Genomic DNA, 23,345 nt, shown 5'->3' on the forward strand with positions numbered 1-23,345 from the left:
CTCAGATTCCGTGTATAATATTCCTCACTGAAATGCACTGAGGTAAAAATATGGTAAAAAAATATTATGAAATAATTTTTTTTAGGTAGGCCATGTTCTTCCCAGTCTCAATGGCCATGTCTATGCCAAATATCAAGCACGTGAGCCTCTCCGTTTAGGAGTCTATCGATAACATTACACACACACACACACACACACACACACACACACACACACACACACACACACACACACACACACACACACACACACACACACACACACACACACACACACACACACACAAACTGTGTTTTATATATATAGATTAAGTCAATTTGGTGGTACACAAACTTTCATCAAAATCACCAACCAAGAGCAATTTCCTCACCTCAACTGGCTTTGTGGCCCAGAAGAGACATGAGACACGACTGAGTAAACAATTCATGACTAACTGTGCAAGTATCGGACATTATTACACCGACACTTTAAATTGAATAATCAAAGACACTTTCTAAAGTTCCAGAAACAGTACCGACCAATGAAGCCAAAATTAGTCATGTGAAATTTTGCCTTTCCTTTTTTTGCCAACAACGCCATTTTGCCTTTCATCAACGGGTATAATACGGCCCTTAATGTAAAGCATGCAGTAGCTGAATCGAGAGCAGAATAAAAACTTAGAAAACAAGTAAAGAATATTATAATAGATGGAACTTGCAGTATAAAATGAAATACTGAGCAATAAATTGATGTCAAACGTGTTGTAATAATGTGAGCATGGCGATCAGCCACCCCTATAGTGTCTTTAGAAGCAAAGAACTGCCGAGGCAGCTTTCCATTCGCTAGGGGGCACAATCCTGCACGGGTTTCCACTCTGACTCAGGATACTCGAATGGCTCGTTCTTCCCTGTGAGCTGGAACTCATTTTGCTGACCTCGGAAGGCAGACAGGTTGAGGCAACCCACCTGGTGTTGTTTAATGGCATGACAGGGTCTCCCACTCAGGACCCGAAGATCTCAAGTCAACCACCTTAACCGTTAAGTAAACACCAGGCTATGAGGATTGACAGCATGGAACATGTACAAGGGTGAAACCACAAGGTGAAAAAAAAATACATGTTACACCAAAACAGTATACTTATGGATGAGACAGGAGAGTATCGAAGTTAGAGGTTGTATGAATCAAGGTGGTACAAACAAGAAAGATTTAATTTTAAAAAGCAAGTTAAAGGTTTGCATATTGGTATGGCTAATGCGCAGCAGGAGAAAGGGAGTATGTGGGGAAGAGGCAGTCTTATTTAAATTCAGGAAACATGTATACTCGAAATCATGCAACAACAGACAAAACCTGCACAACATGTATATCCGTGTGTGTGTGTGCATGTGTATATATATATATATTTATTTATTTATTACAACATTAAGGTTAGTTAGGAAGTGAGTGAAGGTGGGATGTGGGATGTTTCGTTACAAATGTTTCCATATAGTCCACAGATTTCCTTGATTACTACAGTAATGAATGCAAACACGAGGTGGATGAGTTGGTTAGTGACAAGAACAAGCCAAATCCATTTTGGTTCAAGTCGAAATTCAGATATGGCCTGTCAGCAAGATACAACACGTAAACCGTTAAGCCTGGCAGAGGGAGGTAAGCCCACAGTTGGATGCAAGAAACAAGGGAATGAGTGAACAGGAAAAGAGGAGAGGAGGGAACATAGTAACCTGTAACAAAGAGGGTTGTGATAGGTAGAGTTACGGCAGGTAGAAAAGATAATAAGAAAGGAAAGGTAGTGCCATGAGTTGCTGCTCTACCACCTGCATGAAGGCCTGAAGAGAAGGGTGGGATTGAACTGCCTCAGCAAGGTAGTTCCACAAAATGGATTAAAAAAGTAACAGCGATGTTCAACTCAAATATCTGAGATAGACCAGATTACGTTTATAATCAAAGTAAAAATAATTAGGAATTTTCATAAAAGGCTCACCGCAACACTTGGATCTCCTCCCTGGAGTAGTGTTCACCCGAGGATGAGGATGGTAAAATGTTTCTGGATTGCGACTCTGTGGCCTTGTCACTATTATTGCCAAAGAAGTTCATGCCAAGCGGTGGGATGCGAGGTGCTGGGCGTGCCGCACGCTGCTGCTTGTCTTCCTTCTCTGGAGTAGCGGTCGCAGTTGGTGAGATGCCCTTCAGTTTCTCAACTCTTTTGGGACAGATAGCACAACAAGCACATAGACCATGATTTATTGCGTGCAGGACTTGCTTGACTGGTAGATGTTGATTAAGAAAATTAGTAGAGTTGCAATGTGAACAAGTTTCATGAAATAAAACACCATTAAAAAAGGGAGGTATTAAACAGGTGAAATAAAAAAGCAATGACCCTCAGTGTTTGCACGTAACAACCCAAAGCAGGAATCCCTTTCCCAGGAAACCCAAAGTTCACTCGTGACCCTCGTTCGCCAATCGTTCGCTCCAGACCTCGAAGCAGCTAGGCTTCTTGTCCGACTCACTCGCTCCGCCTTTCCTCTCCTTCCTCTTCGTCGTCGTCCGGTTCCAGTTTAATTTAAAACATTAACTTTTTTACCTTTTGACAATAGTAATCTCTATTTCCCCCAAACGACAACAATAATAGTACATGGAATCAAAAATGTTTACAGTGAAGGAAACCCACAACAACGGAAGTGACGAATCCGTAACAATAGTGATGTTGGCCATGTCATCTGGCTCAATTTTGCTGATGATTTTAGATTTCTCTGTTGATTTGGGTACTTGATAGAATATGGAATTGGATGCTGTATAATTTACAAATCACGTTTTGGTACCTTGACTAGGCATTTAATGCAATTTAATAGATTACTCGTTATAGGGAATGCCTTATAACTTCTGACCTAACGGGCATAGAAAGATCAATTTGGTGTCTAAATGTAGGTTTTTGGTTCTGGGAGTCCATTGAAACAAAAATCTTGCCGATGAGAAACACTCCTTATGAGCAAAACTCAAAGATGGCCACCCGTAAACCCCTGGTACAGGATAATGATTATAACTACCAACTTGGTAGAAATGGAACGATGATTTGTGTGTCCCAATATCAGTTTTCAGGTAAGGGGAATTAAATTATGCAACATTTTTTGGTATTAGAGAATTCCTCCAGAGTATAAATAAATAAATAAATAATATATACACTACCGGTCAAAAGTTTTAGAACACCTCAATTTTTCCAGTTTTTATTGAAATTTACGCAGTTTAATGTCTCAATGTACTCTGAAATTAAGCATAGAACAAATAAATAATTGGAGATCAAAAATAAATCGTAGAATCATTTTGTTTAACAAAATTTAATTTTAATTTTTGACTCAGCAAAGTAGCCACCTTTTGCAGATATAACCGCCGAACACACTCGTGGCATTCTTTCTACAATCGAAATCAAATATTGTTTGGGAAGTTCTTCCCAACACTGTTGCAGAAGTTCCCACAAATGTGTTGCACTTGAAGGTTGCTTTGCTTTCACCCTTCTGTCCAGTTCATCCCAAACCAGCTCGATGGGGTTTAAGTCTGGAGACTGTGCTGGCCATTCCATGATTTGAAGCCTACCGTCTTGTTGTTTTCCTCGAAGGTAGTTTTGACATAGCCTGGAGGTGTGTTTAGGGTCATTATCTTGCTGTAGGATGAACCCCTGACCAACTCGACGTATACCAGAGGGTATTGCATGGCGCTGCAAAATGCTGTGGTAGCCCTTTTGATTCAGGGTGCCAGTCACTCTGTGCAAGTCGCCGAATCTGGATCCAGCAAAAGAGCCCCAGACCATCACGCTTCCTCCTCCATGTTTGGCAGTTGGTGTCACACACTGTGGAACCATCCTTTTGCCTACTCGACGGCATACAAAAACCCTGCGTGGTGAACCAAAGATTTCAAATTTTGATTCATCGGTCCATAAGACCTTCTTCCAGTCTTCAGTAGTCCACTGGCGGTGCGTCATGGCCCAGGCAAGCCTCTTTTTCTTATTTTGCCATCTTAGCAATGGCTTTCTTACTGCCACTCGATCTGTCAAACCTGCAGCTCGAAGTCTTCTCTTTACAGTTGAAACTGAGACTTGCTTACTTCGACCAGTGTTAAGCTGTGCTTGAAGCTGTTTTCCTGTGAGCTACCCATCACGCAAGCTGTTGACTCTCAGAAACTTGTCTTCTGATTCTGTTGTGGCTTTGGGTCTGCCAGACCTCTTCCTGTCAGAGTTTCCTCCAGTTTCCAATAGACTACTTCCTACAGTGCAATATTGTCCAAATAATTATTCAGATGGTGTAATAACAGTCTGTTTCAATACTGCTTTTATACAGACAGGGGGTTTGTAATCAAGTAATCAGCAGAGGTTGGGACACCTGTAGGAATTGTTTGCATCAACTTTCAAGGCTTAATTTACTTACATTGCTGCAGAACAGCTGTAAGTTGTTAACCTTTTACTTGTTCCCTGAAGAAGGCCTTTTTTTACAATATAATTGTGCAATTTACATTATTTTCCCGTTTTTGCTAACCTAAACTTTTTTATTTAACCTCGAGCAGTTTACTGCTTACCTTTGTACCATTTCAGGTTATTCACTGGACATTAAACTGCGTAAATGTAAATAAAAACTGGAAGAATTGAGGTGTTCTAAAACTTTTGACCGGTAGTGTGTATATACAGTGCGTATCAAAAAAAAGGTAATCCGAATTCAAGGGGTTAATATGCAAAGGTTATTTAGTTTGACAATTTACATGTGGTTTACCAATTATGAGGAGATCCTCAGCTTTCCATTGATGCCTTTCATGCATCATTGCTGTCACACATGACCGAGTACATGTTCATTGAAAATGACAAGTTCAAATCACATTTTTACAAGTTTGGCTAATCGGTGCAAGACAGTTTTAAATGGACGCATTACTTGTCGACTGCCAAGTTGATTATGTAAAATTGTTAAGCTGGTCTGGTGATCGTCAGTTGCGTCATCCTTTGTTTAAGATGGGTATTGAAGATGGGCCTACAGTGTATGGGTTTAGAGACAGTCTGAGTCATTGAAAAGATGGTTCAACTTACGACTGAACAGCGGACCTTCGTGGTTACAACCTTTCACCAAACTGGAAGTTTGCAGCGAACTCGTGATGCGTTCAGGGAACGTTTCCCAGAATGAGAGCCTCCAGCAGCCAGAACCATCTGGGCGAATGTTAGAAAATACCAAGAGCATGGCACTAGCCTCAACCGCAACAAGGGGAATTCTGGTAGGAGGCGCACTGGGCGATCGGACATGAAAATTGCAGCAGTAAGGCAGCATGTTTTGGAGCATCCCAGGGATACCAGCGCAAGACGAAATGGGACGGGATTGCCTTCGGCAACATTCAACCGAATCACAAGACTGTACCTCCACCAACATCCATGTCGGATTCACATCCGGCATCAACTTACGCCAGGGGATTTTGCCAGGAGGCTGGTGCTTGCCAGATGGTTGATAGCACGTTGCAAAGCAGATGTCAATTTCCTGCGGTATCTCGTTATCGGCGACGAAGCTGCTTTCGCCATGGACGGCAAGGTCAATACCCATAATGTTCTTAAATATGCACCGACAGGACAACCCGCGGAATTTAATTTTGACACCAACATGAATCGACAAAAGTGGACTGTTTGGTTGGGACTTTGTGGAAGTGGTCAGGTGATCCGACAATTTTTCTTTCAAAGGAATGTCAATGGTAACAGGTATCTGCAGATGATCAATGATGAAGTTTTACCGCAGCTGGAGGAGAACTTTGAGCGACAGGTTCGTGGTATCTTCAGATATCTCTGGTGGGCCCAAGATGGTGCACCAGCACATCGTCTTATCGCTGTCCGAGATCGACTGAGGGAACACTTTGGAGACCGAGTCATCGCCCTCAACCATGCGGTGGAATGGCCGCCAAGTTCACCTGACCTCACACCATGTGATTATTAGTCCCCTACCGGTGTAACACCGGAGGGGACTATAGGTTTGCACGCCGTCCCTCCGTCCATCAGTCCGTCAGTCCGTCAGTCCGTCAGTCCGTCACGCAAAGAACAGTTTTCCGGACTTTTTTTCTAAACGCTTAATGCTAATGATTTCAAACTTGGCACATGGATTCCTCATGATAGGTTACAGATCAAGTTCGAACTTCACGACGTTTCGATCATTTTTGACAAAGTTATGGCACTTTGAACTTTGGGAATTCTGATAATTCTGATGATCCTTAACTCAGTGCCATTTTAAGTTTTAATTTCCTTTAAAAAAGATTTTCTCTGCAATAATTGGACCGATTGAGATCAAATTTTCACCATATGAGGGACTCGGTCTGCAGAATATTTTTATAGTAATTATGACGTCACAGGTCACGTGGTTCGGCCGCCATGTTGTTTTTCGTGACCTTTTTCTCTGCAACGGCTGAACAGATCGAGGCCAAACTTTGCAGGCAGAATCGCATACCCATGACGAACAAAAAAGTCAGCGAGCATGACGTCATGCTTCACATGGTTTCAGAGTTATGACGTTTTTAAGCATGAACCTTTAAAACCGAGCTCCTCCCTCATTTTTGATCCAATCAAGGGGAAACTTCACAGATCTGTTCAGCATGTCAATCTACTAAAATGTCCTTTTGGAATTTGCGATAGGGCGCGTGGTTTGGCAGATATCGTTAATTAAACGAAAATATTTTAAAAATGGATATCTCTTGTTTATTCTAGAGTTCTCCTCAAGCCGCACCGCGCACCCTCAGCCTCGTCTTGTGACGTCAACAGCGCGACACAGCGTGCGCTTTCCGGAGGGGCGGAGCCAAGCCGAGCAACATATATATACACATCGATCATTGATCGTGAACCGGAAAATATAATAAATTAATGATATTTAGCGACTCGAAAGGTTCTTTATCAACAACTTATTTTCTCGTGCTTCTGCTGACCTGTCTGCAAGGTGTATAAATCGAAGTCCCGAGTGCGAATCACAGGTGAGCCCGTCCTGAGGTAATTAGTGATTGGGAACGATTCAGAACCTGTGGATAAATAACCCTTGGTAATTTCCCCAACAGTTTTCCGGACGACAGACTGCCGGTAGGGGACATGTATTGCAGCGCAATACTCAGAATGCTTGTTTCCTTTGGGGACATTTAAAGAACAAGGTGTTCGTAACTCCTCCCCGTGATCTTGACGAATTGCAGGGCCGTATTCGACATGAAGTGGATGCTTTGCGCAATGACCCGGCTATGGTGAGACGAGCAGTTCAGGGCATGCTCCGCCGCTGTGAGCTTTGTGTTGAAAGGGGAGGTGGACATGTTGAAGGTGTGGGTGCATAAAGGCCAATCATTCCTGAGAAAAGTTCACATCTGACGTTAATTTTGCACCAATTATCCTGACTTGCATCGATTAGCCAAACTTGTAAAAATGCGATTTGAACTTGTCATTTTCAATGAACATGTACTCGGTCATGTGTGACAGCAATGATGCATGGAAGGTATCAATGGAAAGCTGAGGATCTCCTCTTAATTAGAAAACCACATGTAAATTGTCAAAATAAATAACCTTTGTATATTAACCCCTTGAATTCGGATTACCTTTTTTTTGATACGCACTATCCCATAAGATGTCACATGTCATCAAACAGTCCCACCCTCCACCTCAAAGTCAGTATCTGTTGTGTCCACCATTTGCACGTGTACAAGTCTGATAGTGGCATCAGGGATGTTCCTCCACTCATTCTGTAATGCCTGACCCAACGCAGCTACGTTGTATGGTGGCGGCTGACGTCGGCGTACACGTCGCCCTAACTCATCCCAAAGGTGCTCGATCGGGCTGATCGGCTGAACGATCGGCTGATCGGCTGAAGATATCCATGTATGGTGGCGGCTGACGTCGGCGTACACGTCGCCCTAACTCATCCCAAAGGTGCTCGATCGGGTTTAAGTCTGGGGGCAAAGCTGGCCAATTTATAGGGTTAGGGTTAGGGTTATACAAAGTTGCGTTTTCAAAGTGTGTCAGGTTGCGTTTTCAAAGTGTGTCAGTGTATGTATATATACAGGGTCAATCAAAAGTAGCGCCCGCGCCCGATTTCTGTTTTTTCGGCTGTCAGATTCTTTCTGGGATGTCATGTTGTTAATAATTGTCTTGCAGATTATTAATTTTCTTAATTTATATATTTTTGTTTTTGTTTTGCAGGTTATTGCTGAGAGTTTGGAAAGTTACTGAATTTGCACCAAATTGAACCATGAATTACCTTTCAATGAATCAACGCATTGTGGCCGTGAAACATTACTACAAATGTAATGAACAACCACGATGGCGGCACGCCGTTTGGCACAGGAATTCGATATTAACCCGCCCCAGGGAAGAAACATACGATCGATTGTCGAGAAATTTGAAGCAACAGGGTCGGTAGCCATTGCAAAGAAGTCCGGTCGTCCGAAAACGGCAACTAATGTAGCTAGGGCTGAAGAAGCCATCAGGAGACTGGAACAAAGTCCGCAAAAGTCAACTCGCCGTTTATCTGCAGAGTTGGAAGTGAGCCAATCCAGTGTTATCCGTATCCTTCACCAGAAAATCGGGCGCTACTTTTGACTCACCCTGTATATATATATATATATATATATATATATATATATATATATATATATATATATATATATATATATATATATATATATATATATATACATACACACACACATACATACATATTGTTAGGAATTTTGGGGTAGTGATATATAGATTCAGGTAGATCTGTATAGGTAGGTGCTCCGATGATCGTGGGTAGAAAGAACCATTTTGATGTACATAAGTCAGGGACCTGTTTAGCCCGAATGTCGGATTAAGTGTATATTTGTCCCGATTACGAGGAATGGGGCATGTTAACTAGTGTAGGGATTATGTTAATTCCCGTGTGTGAGACCTTGTGATCATCCCGTTGTCCCTGATCGCACCACACAAACACTAGTGAGGAATCCCACCATTAAAAGCACCACACACACTAAATAAATCCCCCCCACAATTAAACCAAACAGATGCCAGACATCAACACCAGGGCTAAAAACACCGCCTTGTTGAACACACATCACTCAAGCAGGCCGAAGAACGCCCCGGAGACTCATGATTGGCCAGGGCGGACCAAGAAGCAACTCGCTATTGGGCAGGAGTTGACCAATGGGAAGAACGGAGTAAAGAAGGACTTGTGATTGGCCAGGGGTGGGGCAAGAAGCTTCCCTCGGATTGGTGGAAGGAAGGCTGAGAGGGAAGCATAGGACTGAATGGCAGGGCCCGCCGATGACATCAAAGGGTGGTTTGCGGGCATTGGTGGAGAGCGAAAGCCTGTGGTGTTGGCCGGCAGGGATTGGTAGAGAGAGACAGATGACGTCACAAGGGATTGATAAAAAGAGGAGAGGAACCGCCATTTTCTCTCTCGCATTGGACTTCTCGCTCTTGTGCCTGCTTGACGTTCTGGATCTCGGTGCAAGTGGTTGTGTGCCGGCATTGTCTCCTCGTTCCCCTGTTTGTTTGGACGTGAGGAGGAAGAGTGCCGACGAAGAGCTGGGTTCTCCGTGCGAGTGACGAGCATACAAGGGCGGCTTGCCACTGGAGCGTGACGAGGCAGGGGCGAGCGAGACGCCCGGTGAGGCCTGGCAGCGCGCGAACGAGGCGGACTGAGGCCTACTTCTCGCAAAGGCAGGGACCGCGTCCGGATTCCCGCGCACAAACGGGGGCCTGAGACGGGTCTTGACGAGGTGCCAGGACAGATGATTGAGCTAAGTGCACACCACACACCTTTATTTTCAGTTCTAGTCTCCGGTGTCTGTGTTATACACTACCGGTCAAAAGTTTTAGAACACCTCAAATTTTCCAGTTTTTATTTAAACTTAAGCAATTCAAGTCCAGTGAATAACCTGAAATGGTACAAAGGTAAGCAGTAAACTGCTCGAGGTTTAAAAAAAGTTTAGGGTAGCAAAAACAGGAAAATAATGTAAATTGCACAGATATATTGTAAAAAAGGCCTTCTAGGAACAAGTAATGGGTTAACAACTTACAGATGTTCTGCAGCAATGTAAGTAAATTAAGCTTTGAAAGTTGATGCAAACAATTCCTACAGGTGTCCCAACCTCTGCTGATTACTTGATTACAAACCCACTGTCTGTATAAAAGCAGTATTGGAACAGACTGTTATTACACCCTCTGAAGCATTATTTGGACAATATTTCACTGCAAGAAGTTGTATATTGCTATCATAATGGCGAGAAAAAGGCAATTAACAAAGGAAGACAGACAGACCATTATAACCATTAAAAGTGTAGGTCTTTCCTTCAGAGAAATTCAAAAGAAAGCAAAGATGTCAGTAAGTACAGTTTCCTACACCATCAAAAGGCACTTGTAAACTGGAGGAAACTGAAAGGAAGAGGTCTGACAGCCCCTAAGCCACAACAGAATCAGAAGACAAGTTTCTGAGAGTCAAAAGCTTGCGTGATAGGTGGCTCACAGGACAACAGCTTCAAGCACAGCTTAACACTGATCGAAGTAAGGAAGTCTCAGTTTCAACTGTGAAGAGAAGACTTCGAGCTGCAGGTTTGACAGGTCGAGTGGCAGTAAAAAAGCCATTGCTAATATGGGAAAATAAGAAAAAGAGGCTTGCCTGGGCCATGAAACACCGCCAGTGGACTACTGAAGACTGGAAGAAGGTCTTCTGGACCGATGAATCAAAATTTGAAATCTTTGGTTCATCACGCAGGGTTTTTGTACGCCGTCGAGTAGGCGAAAGGATGGTTCCTCAGTGTGTGACACCAACTGTCAAACATGGAGGAGGAAGCGTGATGGTCTGGGGCTCTTTTGCTGGATCCAGAGTCGGCGACTTGCACAGAGTGACTGGCACCCTGAAGCAAAAGGGCTACCGCAGCATTTTGCAGCGCCATGCAATACCCTCTGGTATACGCCTAGTTGGTCAGGGGTTCATCCTACAGCAAGATAATGACCCTAAACACACCTCCAGGCTATGTCGAAACTACCTTCAAGGAAAAGAACAAGATGGTAGGCTTCAAATCAAGGAATGGCCAGCACAGTCTCCAGACTTAAACCCCATCGAGCTGGTTTGGGATGAACTGAACAGAAGGGTGAAGGCAAAGCAACCCACAAGTGCAACACATTTGTGGGAACTTCTGCAACAGTGTTAGGAAGAACTTCCCGAACAATATTTGATTTCCATTGTAGAAAGAATGCCACGTGTGTGTTCGGCGGTTATATCTGCAAAAGGTGGCTACTTTGCTGAGTCAAAAATTAAAATTAAATTTTGTTAAACAAAATGATTCTATGATTTCTTTTTTATCTCCAATTATTTATTTGTTCTGTGCTTAATTTCAGAGTACATTGAGACATTAAACTGCGTAAATTTCAATAAAAACTGGAAAAATTGAGGTGTTCTAAAACTTTTGACCGGTAGTGTACGTCTGGTGAGGGAGCGCTCCATTTAGGATATTTATTTACCGTCGCTTTTCTTGTTACCGGTATTTCCTTTCATAAACCTGTTATTTTTGTACATTTTAAATTCGTTTTTCGTGTGAGATATTTTTGCAGGATGAAAACATCAGCGAGGCCGTCCAGGTAAGTCGGTATTCTTCTTCCTCCTCGCGTATCATCCACCATCAATTTGAGTTGGACGCCTCCATTAACGCTCGTTTCCATCTGTGGCTCGCTCCCGGTATTAACTGAGAGCAGTCACATGACAATATATATATTCGGGGTGTTTTGGGCCTTTGGGGTGTTTTGGGCCTTTGGGGTGTTTTGGTGCCTCAGGGCATTGAAGGGTATTTTGGGTTTTTGGGGTCTTTGGGGGTCTTCAGGGTAATTTGGGTCTTCAGGGGTCTTGGTAGTCTGAAGGGTCTTGGGGGAAGTAAAGGGTCGTCAAAGGTCTGAGGGGTCTCAGCAATCTTAACGGAATTAAGAGGGTTAATTATGAGGGTGGTAATGTTATTTGAAGAAGAAGAAGACGTTTTCGTCACCTATAAACATAGTGACAAACATAGCGACATAACCATAAACGTTTGCTCTGTTATAATAAGATTTAAAGGGGATTTGTTGAGCCGGTTTACGAACATCCAGCTTATGAACACATTGTGTTGGTAAACCGGGGACTCCCCTTGCACACTTCTCACATTATATGATGTATGATGCATGCTTTATAACAGACACAAACAACTCACCTCTCCACTGCCTGCTTTGTCAGGGTGTTTAGTTTAGTCTGAAGTTCTTTATCTGAAGTTGTCTTGCTCTGAAAGATTGAACAAAACAAAACAATTTTTCCCAATAACATCCAGAAAGTGTTCTGGCTATGCTGCAATTATATTATAAATTACAAGGTTAAAACTTATAATTCACATTTTTCACAACAAAATATTGCACACAAAATGAAGAAGAAACTCAATCAACTCCAAAGTTCATAGAACACCTTCACCCCATGCAGAGTTCAAGTACATATATAATTATATTGAAATAAAATAATGATTGTAAAGGTTGTATAAAAATAATTATTCCAGAAGTATACCGCCGTTGATGTAGTGTTCATTACACCACCTTATTTAACATGTTACATTAGTTTTTCGTGCCTGTTGTTTGTGTCCTTTATGACATCCTTAAAAGCAGCAAGTTTGTAATGATTTTCAATTTTGTTTGACTGCCAGGCCGGTAGACAGAGTAAAAATATTATCTCACTCCTCAAGGCGTTTGTGCGTCCACGTCAAATTCAGACCCAAAGTACTGCTAAACTACAGGTTTGTTTTCCAATTAATATTTCATTTCCGGGTCAAAATATGACATTCAATTTAAATTAAGTTGTTCCTCGATCATAAACCGACGTTTGTAAACAGATGGATGGACGGACGGACGTGTACAAATTGCTTAATCCCACTTTTCGCTTAACGTGCGTGGAGTAATCAGGCTCATACAGGCTACCTCAGGCCTTCCTATGGCTCAATTAAATGGCTTTTAATTGCCCCATGTTCTTATCATAAGTTCTAAGCACAAAAACAAGACCAAAAGTCTAACAAGGGTGTAACTGGGCTTGTTTGATACTTTAGTTGAAGATGATAGTCTGACCTTGGTGGGGATACCAATTAGCAGTTCGCAAATAATGTAAGTATTAAAAAAAATTCAATAAACTCCACATTCCTGTACCACCTTCCTTGACATTGACAGCAGATCAAGCTGAATGTCAGACATTGACAGTAGGTTCGTGAAGGACTTGGACAAAAAAAAAAAACGTACCCAGTCTGAATGTTGCTATATTCAGTCTTATGCTGTTCTTCTGCTCCAATCGGTTCATCTGATCATTTGCTTGTTAAAGTGGACATCTCTCTGGCCATTCTCAGAGAGCCTCCTCAGCGTCGACGAGTCTGGCATTTCACTCAGGCCAACTGGCACGGTCTTCAAGCAGCCATCAATCATCTGGACTGGTGTCCCATCTCTACTGCCTCTGACATCAACTCTTCCTGGGAATTCTTCCAAAGTAAATTGCTCTCTGATGCACCGATTCATCACATCTCGTCTTCAGTTGTCATACCCTTCCTCCTGTCCATGGTACACTGAATCTTGTGGTGAGGCAGTTGCCCTGAAACAACTTGCCTTCGCCTCCTGGAAGACAAATCCAACTGAAGGAAATCTCAGTTCTTTTCACAAAGCGCGGAACAAGTGTGTGTCCACCCTCAGGAGAGCCAGGAAACAATATCTCTCTACTCTCAAGACTGAACTCTCAAACCTGTCTCCTTCCTCCAAATCCAGGTGGTGTCTGGTCAAATCCGATTCTGGTGTTTGTTCCCCTTCCATCCCCTTCCTTACCTCAAACGGCTACACAGTTGATACTGCACTTGAAAAAGCCAAATGCCTCAAAACTCTGTTTGCTTCAAAATATTGTGTCACAAACCCATCTCTCTCTGTACCCACCTTACCCAGTCAAACCCAGTTGCTCCTGGACTCTGTGTCCTCTCCTGACAAGGTGGAGAGGTTTCGGTCAAATCTCGATTCCGATTCTACAACTGGACCAGATGGCAGCAGCCCATGGTTCAAGAAATCCTGCTCTGCTGCTCTTTCTCACGATCTCTCTGTTCTCTTCTCCCTATCTTTTGCTCAAGGTGATCTGTCATCTGCTTGGAAATCAGCCAACATTACCACTTTACACAAAAAAGGTGCAAAAACAGATCCTTGCAACTACAGACCAATCAGCCTGCTACCAATAATTAATCAGCAAGGTCATGGAATCCATCATCGCTTCTGATATTAAATCCTTTCTCTTCTCCAATGGCTTGATCTCTGATCATCAATTTGGATTCAGACCAGGTCACCTTACTCTGGACATGCTGCTTCTGCCGTCTCAACAATGGATGGAGGTCCTCAATGCCAAACAGGAAATCAGAGCTGTCTCACTTGACATATCTCGTGCCTTCGATATGGTCTGGCACCCCGCCCTGCTCACGAAACTCTCTTCCTATGGTATCCATGGAACCCTCCACACATGGTTTGCCGACTTCCTCTCTGGTCGCAGTCAACGTGTATCCCTGAATGGAATTCTCTCATCTCCCCTTCCTGTCCAGGCTGGAGTTCCTCAGGGCAGTGTTCTGGGCCCTGGGCTTTTTCAAGTCTTCATTAATGATCTCTGCGACTCTCTGGAAAATCCTCTCTATCTCTTTGCTGATGACACCACTCTCTGCCACTCCATATCTCAACCCTCAGATTGGCAGCCATTCTCTGCAGACCTGGACAAAATCACAAACTGGTCAAACAAGTGGAACATGTCTTTCAATCCTGACAAATCTCACACTCTCACTTTGTCTCTCCGTAAAGACTGTCTGGACAACCCTCCCATCTACGTTCTGAACAATCCTCTCGAAGAAGCTCTGTCACTCAAGCTTTTGGGGCTCACTATCTGCCATGATGTCTTTCCTGAGAAAACCACATTTCCAAGCTGGCCTCCAAAGCGAGTCGCCGGCTGGGCATCCTCCGTCGTGCGAAGTCCTTTCTGGGCACTTCTGAGCTCCTCACCACATACAAAGCTTTCACCCGCAGCTCAATGGAATACTTCAATATGGTCTGGCACCCCGCCCTGCTCACGAAACTCTCTTCCTATGGTATCCATGAAACCCTCCCACACATGGTTTGTCGACTTCCTCTCTGGTCGCAGTCAACGTGTATCCCTGAATGGAATTCTCTCATCTCCCCTTCCTGCTCCTGCCTCACACCTAGCTCGGCTTCAGGCTGTTGAAACCAAAGCATTCAGAATCATTGGCATCTCCCGTGACAAAGCCGATTCTGAGGGCCTTTCTTTGTCTCACTGCAGGCAGGTTGGTGGGCTTTCCCGTCTTCTACTGACTCCTCTGCGGCCTAGCTCCCCCTGCTCTGTCTGTGCTCTGTCCTCCAAATATTCCTTCAGGACGCACAAGATCTGTCAGCAACCCTCTTTTGGTGAAACTGCCAACATCAAGACTCTCTGCTCACCTTCACTCTTTCATTCCTCTTTTCTCCTGCCTCTGGAACAAACTCCCACATTCTCTTCAATCCCACTCCTCCCTCCAGATCTTTAAAATAGCTGTTCACCACCATCTCTTATCTTCCCCTATCCAAAATATTGATCTTTTCTACCCCCATTAATCCACCCCAAATCCACCTTTCAATCTAACTTCATTACTGAAATTCCTAGTTGTGTTTATTTGCTTTCTACCGTGTACCCCTCCCCCTTCCTCCCCCACCCCTCTTCCTTCCACAAATCTACTGACGTCCCTGTTCTCTACTGGTGTTGTGCTTGTGTGCTTTCCTCTATCTCCCCCTCTTGTCTCCCGCTCCCTCTATTTATTGCAAGTTTTTATGGGCCTGTGCATGTTTTCGTGTGTAATGTGTTGGCTCTTACATGAGCCTTGACTGTATACAAAAAAAAAATCGTGAAACTGTAAATGTGGAATCCGTGAATGGCACGGATGGAAACCCTCACGTCATTTCCTCATTCTACTTTAAACTCAATATCTCTATATTTTCAATATACCAGACAACCCTGGTGTTGGGCTAGCGGCTAGGGTGCCGGCTTAGGATCCTAGGATCCTGGGTTCGAATCCCGGTCGATCGCTGAATTAACGCCAGGGGGGTTGACTCAGCCTGTCATCCTTCCGAGGTCGGCTAATTGAGTACCAGTTCACTGGTAATTCCCTGTTTGTCGTTAAAGGCGGCAAAAAGGGTTGGCGTCAGGAAGGGCATCCGGCCGTAAAACATTGCTTCAAAAAGGGGACCGAAAAACAACAACAACCACGGTTCCCGAAAAAGGCCAACCCCCGCAAATGGCTTCTAAAGGTGGTTATTTTTTTTATATATCTCTATATTTTCAATGCAAACAGCATAATTCATCATTCCAATCACAAATGAAAACTATCGTATTAATATATTAAAATATAATGTTAAATCACGATTGTATTGAGATATTATCAAACCAGCGAACCGCTCATTTCCAGGTTCTGAAGCAAGGTCCCTGTCGATCGCATTTCAAAATCATAATTGATTGTATTGAGGAATTTCTGAAACCTCATACCGAACTTATGACACCTGCTAGGATCCCAAAACGTTCCACAGGGTATTATATTTCCTTTTAGTAAAATATGCAACTGTAGTGGTTACTAAACGCTGTCCCCCACTCATCTGACGAGATCCTCAGCTATGATTGGTGGACGTTTGTGAGGGACATACATACAACGGACAGACAGACAAACGCTGTTCCAGACGGCATTGCCCTACGGGCTACGCCTTAAAAACTAAGCAATAGCCCTGCCTGAGGATCCAAAAAAGCATTTTGGCACTTCACAATTCCCAAGCAAATGGAGTTTACCAAATTCAAACTTGTATCATTTTTGTTTATTGGTTGCCTGGATGATGTGACCAAACATTATCATGATATTTCAAACTCAACATCTACATACAGTAGGAAATAGATGTATTATTTTTCTGACACTGCTTGGGAAATTTCATATTTGTTTCATCCAGACACACAAAAAAAAAATCGAACCTTAGGGAAGAGCGAGTAAAAAGGCGCAACTTATATTGAGAGCAACAACAAACTTTCAGTGAGGCAGTGGAGCCACAAGTGGATACAATAAGTAAGGGAATTAATGAACAGGAAAGGATGAGTGAGAAGAGGAGAGAACACAGCCACCTTCACGTTAAAGCGATTGGTTAGGTTATGTCAGGTTAATGGGATTAGAAAATATTAAGGTGGGGATTAAAAGAGCTGCTTGAAACCATGGAGGGAAGAGAGGGATTGAACAGCATCCGAAACACAGTTCCACAAACAAGAAAAAGAGGAATAAAAGAGTGGAGGTGTGTGTCAAGACTGGATCTGGGAAGTTTAACCAGGCAGTGGATACTGGGAGTATACGGATCTGGGAAGTTTAACCAGGCAGTGGATACTGGGAGTATACACACATCCTGGAGTTAGTGGGGAAGACTGGAGGGCAGAGGGAACTAGACAGGAGGAGACTCGGTTAAAAGAAAAGGCCACTGTCCTGCCTGCGGTAATATATTAGATACAAGTAAGGGGATGCATATCTTACAATTTAACAAAGACAGATACGAACATCGATCTTTATTGCACCACGGCGCATATTTATTGCTCAAAATAATCAACACCATGGTCCACACATTTTTGCCAACGTCCAGGCGGTTTAGTGATACCATCACAATAGAGCTGTGCCTCCTACTTACTTAACAGGTGCTTCACATCGGCCTTGGCATAATCATCAGAATAAAAAGGTTCCACACCAAGGTGTTCCTTAAGCTTGGGGAAGAGATGGAAATCTGACGGAGCCAAGGAAGGACTGGTGACCATTTATGGCGGTAGTAAATTGACCGTCTCTTACGCTCATAGTCGTAATGGTTTCCTCCACTGATGCTTACAATCAGGTAGAAAGAACACCACTTTCCAAACCACTTACTGTTTTTAGACACAAGTTAGCAACCTCCATGTACAGCTCCACAGCATCATCCTGGTCACCCTGCTCATCCTCAATGAAAGCCTGATCCAGAAGAAAACGTGCCTGCTTCAGCTCCTGTGGTTGTTTCGAGAACTGCTGCCGTGCAATAGAGTTTCCTTTTTCCTGTTTCTCTGTCAAAATATAAACAACAGTTTCCAGCTTCGGTCTTATTGCATAACTGGAAGACACTCTTTTTGCTGCCATATTCATAAACAAAACACACTGTCTGACAAAGCAACCTCTTAAAAGCAGTGCAAAGTACAAAACACAACAAAGCAACACTTAAATGGAACATTCCCAACATCCTTCGAGGAGTTTGATCAGACTACTGATTTCAAAGTTCAAAGCCGATAGTCAAATGCAATTTTGTTTAATTGGTTTGCCATTAAATGTTGATGTCTATCAATGGTAACAGTTGAGTACCTTACTCGAAAAAGGGCACCCCGAGCGTGAATGGATCTGTGAAATTGTGGCTAGAGTGTCCGCTCTGAGTCGGCAGTTCAAGTCGGACTTTGGTCGAGTCATACCAAAGAGCAAAAAAGTAATGTGTGTGACCTTGCTTGACACTCAGACAATTAGAGGTTAGAGCACAGATAAACCTCGTATGTTTGCATCACACGAAGGGGGAGAAGGGGTGGAGGGAGAGAAATCCATGGTGCAGACCAGGACCCGGAAGCAGGAGTTTGAAAAATGGCTGGTGCATCGGTGCACACATTGGCCTACACTTTTTGAAATGCAATATGGGACCATTATACCTCCACAAGCTAAGTTTAGCCTATGGGAAGGCTTTGGTTATATGGAAAAATGCTCCATCTCTCATTGGAGAAGAATAACTTTAAAAATTTAAAAATTCTCATGTCCAGATCTTCACCTAAATCGAAGAAATTCATCCTTGTCACACACCCAACCTGCCTACCAAGTTTCATCAGAATACATCCATGACTTTTTAAAATATCATGCTATATATCGTTTTTGGACCTATCTCTCAATGATGAAGAATCACTTGATAAATTTTAAAAAATTCTCATATCCAAGTCCAGATCTTCAACAAAATCCAATTAATTCGCCATTTTCACACACCCAACCTGTCCACCAAGTTTCGTCCAAATCCGTCCATAACTTTTTGAGATATCTTGATTACAGACAGACAGGGGTGAAAACATAACCTATGTCCACCTTTGGTGACAGAGGTAAAGTTTATTCAAAAAACATCGTTGTACACCCCAAGAAAAATGCATCTTTAACCTTTAATGAGAAGGAGTAGCAAAATAGCAAAAAGTTAACAGACGGATGGACAGACATCCAGACATCACGACCCATTATACAAGTCCATCTCGTCCAGAATCTAGATGAGATGACCTAAAAATCCTGAATTTATGGAGGAAATAAACAATAAACAACTTCCACAGAATTTTTTGGTTGGGAAAGGTTTCATCGTTATTTGTACTTCAACTCCATTCCACCTGTTGTGTTGATTGTTTTTGTGCTAAAACACATCGGAGCAGCTTACAAGGAACCTAATCAGACTCAGTAATGTAGGGTGGGGGGGGGGGGGGGGGAGGGTCCATAAGACCTTCTTCCAGTCTTCAGTAGTCCACTGGTGGTGCTTCATGGCCCAGGCAAGCCTCTTTTTCTTATTTTTCCATCTTAGCAATGGCTTTCTCACTGCCACTCGACCTGTCAAACCTGCAGCTCGAAGTCTTCTCCTCACAGTTGAAACTGTCTTGCTTACTTCGACCAGTGTTAAGCTGTGCTTGAAGCTGTTGTCCTGTGAGCCACCTATCACGCAAGCTGTTGACTCTCAGAAACTTGTCTTCTGATTCTGTTGTGGCTTTGGGTCTGCCAGACCTCTTCCTGTCAGAGTTTCCTCCAGTTTCCAATAGACTACTTCCTACAGTGAAATATTGTTCAAATAATGCTTCACAGGGTGTAATAACAGTCTGTTCCAATACTGCTTTTATACAGACAGGGGGTTTGTAATCAAGTAATCAGCAGAGGTTGGGACACCTGTAGGAATTGTTTGCATCAACTTTCAAGGCTTAATTTACTTACATTGCTGCAGAACAGCTGTAAGTTGTTAACCCATTACTTGTTCCCTGAAGAAGGCCTTTTTTATAATATAACTGTGCAATTTACATTATTTCCCCGTTTTTGCTAACCTAAACCTTTTAATTTAACCTCGAGCAGTTTACTGCTTACCTTTGTACCATTTCAGGTTATTCACTGGACATTAAACTGCGTAAATTTAAATAAAAACTGGAAAAATTGAAGTGTTCTAAAACTTTTGACCGGTAGTGTATAGAACGAAATGAATTCTCAAAGGTCTGTAATATAAAGGCCATTGAGTCTCTCTCACACCTTTATCTCCAATCTAACTCACCATCTGATTCCAATTTTATCGATGGTTTTAGACTCGGCATCAGCAATAATTGAGAAAATTCACGCACACACGGGAAAATGCCAAGATATATATTTAAAAAAACAGTTTTTTAAATTAAAAACAATTTTTTTTTTTTAATCGCAGGACGATGTATCGTAGGACGGCACATCGGCACCGCCCAAATCGCAGGACGGCACCGCCCAAATAGCTCAAAATGTCGACATATCTGAAAAATTCGCTTTTTCTTTTCCGTTAAGATATATATTACTTTTCCGTTTGATGACAGTCGTAACAAAAACGTCAGCAATGATGCCGACATATATTTATTCGTTCATATTTCATTCATCATTATTATCCAGAAGTAAAATATGTTTCAGGAAATTACCGAGAGATATTTCTTCGTTTTTTTTTATTAGTTATGTGCACATACACTTTAAATAGGTTTATTTGAAATCTTTAATGACTCAACCGGAATCGACGCAGGACGATATATCATATACCGCCCAAATAGCAGAAAATGTCGACATATATGAAAATATCGCTTTTTCTTTTCCGTTAAGATGTACTACTTTTCCGTTTGATGACAGTCGTCACAAAAACGTCAACATTGACGCCGACATATATTTCTTCATTCTTATTTCATTCATCATTATTATCCGGAAATAAAGGTAAACCTGTTTAAACTTCCATTCATTCCATCGATCTTTATTTTATTTTTTCACAACAGTTTTCAACATCGTGTTCACATCCAGAATGAATAAACTAACTCCATTTCACGTGTGCATGGACGTGTAATTCACATATGTAAAATAAATAAATTAACAGATGGGAAATTGCTGAGATATTTTTTCGTTCTTATTTTATACTTGGGTTTTCGTGGGACACAAAGGTGCAATGTTATGTTCTTATACACCGCCCAAAAGACTTTTTTCCAAGGGACATCTCCATTTGAGCTGTATTCTTTATATCGTCGGAATGTTTCATTCTTTAGACGTAGTCACAATAACAAGTTGCAATTAGGTACTCTGCACGTGGGGAGAAAGGCGGTGCATCGTTTACGTGTCGCCACTCGCGTTTGTAATCGTGTGTGTGTGTGTGTGTGTGTGTGTGTGTGTGTGTGTGTGTGTGTGTGTGTGTGTGTGTGTGTGTAATTGGACATAAGAATCGGAGCATATCGTTGGACATAAGATTTGAAAACCATTAGAGATAGAATTGTGAGAAACAAAAATCAAAAAACAAGGTGTGTGTGTGTGTGTGTGTGTGTGTGTGTGTCTGCGAATAAGAGAGAGACAGAATTGTGAGGAACAGAAATGAAAAAACGAGATGTGTGTGTGTATATATATGTGGATATATATATATATATTATTTATATATATATATATATATATATATATATATATATATATATATATAGTTACATATTTATGGGAATGTATATGAATTACTACTCAGGTCTTTGCTTATCAATGTGTAGTCGATTAAGGGTTGTTGTGGTTGGAGGGTCAGGAGCCCTTCTGGAAAAAGAGACCGGAAACGGAAGAAGAAAGACACGAGGTAAAAAGAAGCGACGAGGAGTCTTCTTCTCTCGCCCCGCTCCGACAAAAGGTGGATCGATCTTGAGCCGCGGGGAAAAGCGGCGTTCCCCAAGCCCGTCTGGCGAGAGGAGTTACCGGGACGTGTACCTACCCGGTGGACGCGTCAAGTTGCCGTGGGGCCGTGCACCGACCCAGCTTCTGGCACCGTTCGCGGCACCGTCTACAAAGACGCATACGGGTCGCACGTTGGGGCCTAAAACGCGGTGCAAGCGGCGTGTGGCTTTTGCTTGCTATACAGTACCCGCTTCGCGTGGCCACGAGGGGGCTGCAGCCATGGTCCCCGGTACGATACCTGCCCGGTGGAAACACGTCCACCCGGGGTTCGTTCAACCGCCCGAGTGCGGCGAAGCCGACCATCATCTTGGTCAGGAGGGGCCCAGAGACATTGTGAGGGACAGAGACCAAAAGGGGGTCGTGAGTACAAAAGGGGACACACATATATAAGATGGCCATCTTAATCATCTAGGGGATTGATTGTGGATTGTGAATTGTTGATGGTGGATTGCTCGGGGAAAATATCCTTGATTGTAGCATTGAAATTGTATGGTATCATTACCCTTGAAATATATCATTGAAACTCAGTTTTCTCTTGGGTGGAATTCATATGGATTGCGTGGCGAAAGCGCATATGTGATACAACTTTCTGGCGAAGTTCCTCTCACGGTCCGGGGGTCACCGAGACCAGGTAGTCACCGAGGGGACCACGTAACAGAATTGGGGGCTCGTCCAAATTACGATTTGCGGATTCGCAATTGGGTCTACGTCCGGGATTTAAAATTGTATAACATAATAAAATAATAATTTTATTAAGTAAAATTTATTAATTAATTATTAATTGGTAAATTTTTGAGAAATTGTGGTAAAGTCTTGGGTGAAGGTTAACAGGTGTTAACGATAGTCACCATGGCGTTTGTTGCACAGAACTTTGCGGTAACACCTAGTGAGGCACAGTTCCGAGCGTTACTAAAAGCGGACCTCTTGAAATTGGCCAAACATTTTAACTTGGAGGTCCGAACTAATTTGAGGAAGGCAGAGTTGCAGACCACGGTGATACAGTCTATGGTGGGATTAGGAACATGGGACGAGTTAGCCTGGCAGTGGCTACCCGAAGAACCAGAAGACGTTGAGCTCCGGAAACTGGAGTTGCAATTACGGAGCCAGGAACGGATTAAAGAAGAAGAAAGGAAAGAGCAGAAGAAGAAAGGAAAGCAGAAAAGGAAAGAGCAGAAGAAGAAAGGAAAGCAGAAAAGGAAAGAGCAGAAGAAGAAAGGAAAGCAGAAGAGAGGAGAGAAGAGAAACAAGCAGAGGAAAGGAGAGTGGAACGAGAACTCCAGGAAAGGTTAGCAGAAGAAGAAAGGAAAGCAGAAAAGGAAAGAGCAGAAGAAGAAAGGAAAGCAGAAAAG

The 23,345-nt window shown here is 42.8% G+C and overlaps 1 protein-coding gene across 1 annotated transcript in view; it reads right to left on the reverse strand.

Annotated features, from left to right (window-relative positions):
• The window catches only part of CAPN7 (calpain 7), a 54,487-nt gene that overhangs the window by 25,951 nt on the left and 5,191 nt on the right, over positions 1 to 23,345 (reverse strand). The window contains exons 3-5 of the mRNA XM_068126467.2: positions 17,929 to 18,098; positions 12,172 to 12,239; positions 1,961 to 2,179 (exon numbers count right to left, since the gene is read on the reverse strand). Coding sequence (XP_067982568.2) covers positions 1,961 to 2,179; positions 12,172 to 12,239; positions 17,929 to 18,098 — 457 coding nt within the window. The remainder of the gene's footprint in view (positions 1 to 1,960; positions 2,180 to 12,171; positions 12,240 to 17,928; positions 18,099 to 23,345) is intronic.

This window comes from Myxine glutinosa, chromosome 10, assembly GCF_964187855.1.
Source record: "Myxine glutinosa chromosome 10, kmMyxGlut1.1, whole genome shotgun sequence".
NCBI classification, from domain to species: domain Eukaryota; kingdom Metazoa; phylum Chordata; class Myxini; order Myxiniformes; family Myxinidae; genus Myxine; species Myxine glutinosa.